Below are 4,511 nucleotides of genomic sequence, written 5' to 3'. Positions count from 1 at the left end.
TTTACGAGTTCAAACAACGTAATGGGGAACAACTTTTTGAAGCTTGGGAGAGGTACAAAGAATACTTGGACAGGAGTCTGAACCATGGTTTCCCAGGTCATATTCCGAAGGAGAAGTTCTTCAAAGGTTTGGATCCTATGACTCAAGCAATTGCCAATAATGCTGCTAGTGGGTGTTTCATGAATAAGTCCTATGCCGCTATTACTGATATACTTAATTGATGGACTACACACAGTCAAGCGTGGCACTCGAGTAATTCAAATGGTTTATCACTTGGGACACCATTGATCCAAAATATTGTGAAGAATAATCAGGAGAAGCAGCAAACATTGGCCACGAATATCTCTTTACTGACAAAGGGGATTGATGAGAAGGAGTCGAAGAAGGTAAATGTTTGTGAAGATATCTCAGGCATGCTGCCTGGAATGTACCAAGTCCAAAAGGGTCTATATCAAGAGGGTCCCCCTCCGCCAGTTGAGAATGTTCAATATGCAGACTACATCGCGAAAGGGGATATTCCTGGACCAATTCAGAGATACTGGAGACCTCAACAAGGGCAGGGTGCATACAACAACAACCAAGGAAACTACAATAACAACTATGGTGGAGCGAACCAAGGTAGATACAACAACAACAATGATAGCTTTGGAAACAGAAGTTCCAACCCTTACATTCCACCAAAAGGGTAGTCTAATGATTAAGGTAGTTTGAGATTGGAGTCACTACTTGAAAAAGTGTTGGCGAGTTAGATGAATACTGAAAAGACATTATCTGGGCTATCAGAGATAGTGGTTTCTCACTCAGCGGCTATTCAAAACCTTAAATAGAAGATGCGTGACCTTTCTAAAAAGTAGCATCCTGCTAGAAAGGGAGGACTTCCTAGTGATACTATTCCAAACCCGAAGAATGGTAGTGGTGTGGAGCATACTTTTGCTGTTAGCATGAGAAGCGGTAAAATACTTCAAAGTGCTGATAAAAGGTGGTTGATCTAGATCCGATTAATGAGGAAGAAGAGGTGCAGTCTGATGTGCCTATTGTGGATGATGAGGTTTGTGGTGAAGAAAAAGTTGTTGATATTCCAGAAGTTGCTGCTGATACAAGGAAACAGACGATAAAAGGGGCTCTTCGCCCTTTAACTCAGATGTACAAAGCAAAACCTCCCTTTCCTCAGAGGTTGGCAAAGAAGAATGATGATGCTAAGTGTCAAAAGTTTTACGATCAGTTGAAGTAGCTAACGGTGAATTTTCCATTCTTAGATGCTGTCAAAGAGATGCCCGGATTTGCTAAGTTTGTGAAAGACCTGATTAAGAAGAAGAGATCTGTTCAACATGAGACAGTGAATTTAACTCATCGCGTGAGTTCAATTATTACTTCTACCACAGTTCAGAAGAAGAAAGATCTAGGGGCATTTACCATTTCGTGTAATATTGGGCTTCATGAATTCGCTCGTGCTCTATGTGATAATGGGTGAGTATCAATTTAATGCCCTTTGCTATTTTTAACCAATCCGGATTAGGAATGCCTAGACTTACTTCTATGCGATTACAAATGGCGGACAGATCCATCAAGAAGCCAGTTGGGGTTATAGATGAAATATTGGTACAAGTAGGTAAGTTCATGTTTCCTGCTGATTTAGTTATTCTGGATTATGCGGTTGATAAAGATATTCCCATCATCTTGGGAAGACCCTTCCTTGCTACGGGCAGAGCGCTTATGGATTATGAAAAGAATGAAATCAAGTTGCTAGTGAATGATGAAGAAGTGACTTTCCAAGCAAGTAAGGGGATGAAGTTGCCAAGTGCTTATGAGAATATATCGGTTATTAATTCATTTGATGGGATTGATGATGATGTCGAACACAAAATGAAAGAAGAAAGTTTGGGAGAAGCTCTTGCTGCTACTGGTGAACTTTGATGCTGATAATATGGAGGGCTACGTGGAAACTATAAATGCGCTTGAGGGTCTGGGATCTTACACTTACCATCCAAGAAAGCTTGATCTTGACCTTGCAAATAGAACCACTCCACCTGCGAAACCTTCTATTGTTGAGCCACCAAAGCTTGAGCTTAAGCAGCTCCCATCACATTTGAGGTATGAGTTCCTTGGTCCGAATAAGACACTGCCCGTAATTGTTTCAGCATTACTGACTGAGGAACAAATTGAGCAATTAGTGGAGATTTTACGCGAGTACAGACGTGCTATTGGTTGGACCATATCAGACATTCAGGGTATTTTTTCTGGTATTTGTGAGCATAAAATTAAGCTAGAAGAGGACAGCAAGCCAAGTGTTGAACATCAGCGGAGATTGAACCAAAACATGTAAGAGGTCGTGAAAAAGGAGATCATAAAGTGGTTAGATGCTGGGGTAGTGTATCCGATTGCAGATAGCAAGTGAGTGAGTCCTGTTCAATATGTTCCAAAGAAAGGGGGCATCACTGTGGTACCTAATGCAAAGACTGAGCTGATCCCCACTCGTACAGTTATTGGTTGGCGTGTTTGCATAAACTATAGGAAGCTGAGTTCAGCTACTTGTAAAGACCATTTGCCCATGCCTTTCATTAATAGATGCTTGATAGGCTGGCTGGGAGGTCATACTATTGCTTCTTAGATGGGTACTCTGGTTACAATCAGATCAACATTGCTTTAGAAGATCAAGAGAAGATGAATTTCACTTGTCCTTATGGGACGTTTGTGTTCAGTCGAATGCCCTTTAGGTTGTGTAATTGTTACACCCCGTATCTTTGAAGAAGCACTTATCAAATTTGAAACATAAGTACGTTAAGTTATGGTTAAGTAAAACCACTTTGGAATATAAGGAGCAAGAATTATTAAGTATATTTAAGGAGTAAAGGATGTATATAAGGTATACCGGAAGGTTTTATAAGGAAATGAGCGGAAGAAATGGAGTAGTAAGACTTGGAGAAAGGATGGGTAAAGTTTCGTGTCAAAATTTTGGTCCAACTTGAGGGCGGAATATCTCTTAGCATATCAAGTGTTTTAAGGTGTTTCAAAAGCCTAAAATGAAGTTCGTCGAGTCTAGTTTCCAATGCAATAAACTGCTCATTGATAGGACATCGGAGTAGAGAATTATGGACGCTACAAGTTTGGCTGACAGAACAGAAACGCTTGCTACAGCACTACTACAGTACCCGACCCGAATTTGAACCAATATAAAAGGGGCGTTCCCCCTCGTTTTCAGCCCAAACTCTTCCAAATTATTCAAATTTCTCTAGAAGATCCCCAACTCCCAAACCCAAATTTTAAGCCTAAATCAGCTATAATTCCCGAATTCCGATCCAGGCAACGTATAGTTGCGAGTATAGAATCGTATAGCGATGCGTGTGGTTCAAGTTTAAGGTGAAAAAAGTGAAGATATAGCAATATTTTCAGTATTAAGGTATAAATCTCCTATTATTAATGTAAATTTTTGTTTATTTATGGAGATAGAACCGTTAAATAGTCATAATAATACTATTGGTGGAGATGTAGATAAATATTATATGGGAGGTTTTATGGAGTATTTGGTATTGAGAATAACATGGTTGATGTTGGTCTTGTTGTTGTTATTATTGGTTACTGAATTGTAATTTCGGGCTAGGCATATAAACAGGGGAGATGCTGCCCGAATTTTTGAAGAATTTAAAATAGGATTAATTTAAAACTTAAGGTACGTATGATAACGGTCTAACAGTTGTATTAATTTTCTTAAATATAGATTGACGAGCTTGGAAAGACAAGCGTGCAGTAGTTAGAGTTAAGGCGACCGGAAAGGTATGTTAAGGCTCGTCCTTTTTCTTTCAAAGGCATGATTCCTATGGTATGATTCCATAAGTGTTTCCATAACCTCCTTGATTTCAAAGGCTTCTTATGATGTTAAAAACGAGAATGTTTTTATAAGGATTACGTTGAGGATGATTTTATGCTTAAAGGTCTCAAATATGATTTCAACGATGATGTGAAAATGTTAAGCTATTTCATGATTTTCTCAATTTCTTTCATTGTTGTTGATCTCACCTTATAAATTGTTCCTTTAAGGTGGGATAGAGCGATAGTTTTTATTTGAACACCTATGCGCGCCATGAGTATAATATATGTATAGGGCTATTTAGTGACATTACAGAGTTCTATTATTTCATTTTGGTTATGCACTGCACTCATTTTCATTCTTCATGTATATATAAGGCACAGTTGATAGGGGGTGACACTGTGACCTTTGTTGTGTGTATATATGCCTTTGTTGTGTGTATATATATATGGTACAGTTGACGGGGGCGACGTTGTGGCCTCTGTGACGTGTGACCTTTGTTGTGTGTATATATGTACGGTTGATGATGAGGAGGTGACGCCGTGTGTCTTTGTTGTGATATGTATATGTATGGCACAGATTGACCAGGGGTGATGCTTTGTGATATGTATATGTATTTGTTATGATGTGTATATGTATGACACACGGGGTGACGGGGTGTTGTGGTGTGTATATATATGGAACGGGTTGACGGGGTGACGATGTT

General features: G+C 39.3%; 1 protein-coding gene across 1 annotated transcript; it reads left to right on the top strand.

Moving 5' to 3' along the window:
* The first annotated feature begins 1,548 nt into the window (after nt 1–1,548).
* Nucleotides 1,549–1,914, top strand: LOC132046235 (uncharacterized). The gene has a single exon (XM_059436802.1). The coding sequence runs from the start codon at nt 1,549–1,551 to the stop codon at nt 1,912–1,914; it is 366 nt and encodes a 121-aa protein (XP_059292785.1).
* Nucleotides 1,915–4,511: the final 2,597 nt, after the last annotated feature.

This window comes from Lycium ferocissimum, unplaced genomic scaffold, assembly GCF_029784015.1.
Source record: "Lycium ferocissimum isolate CSIRO_LF1 unplaced genomic scaffold, AGI_CSIRO_Lferr_CH_V1 ctg9964, whole genome shotgun sequence".
Classification (NCBI taxonomy): Eukaryota; Viridiplantae; Streptophyta; class Magnoliopsida; order Solanales; family Solanaceae; genus Lycium; species Lycium ferocissimum.
The sequence above is the reverse complement of the archived record's forward strand: the minus strand, read 5'-3'. Positions and strand labels throughout refer to the sequence as shown.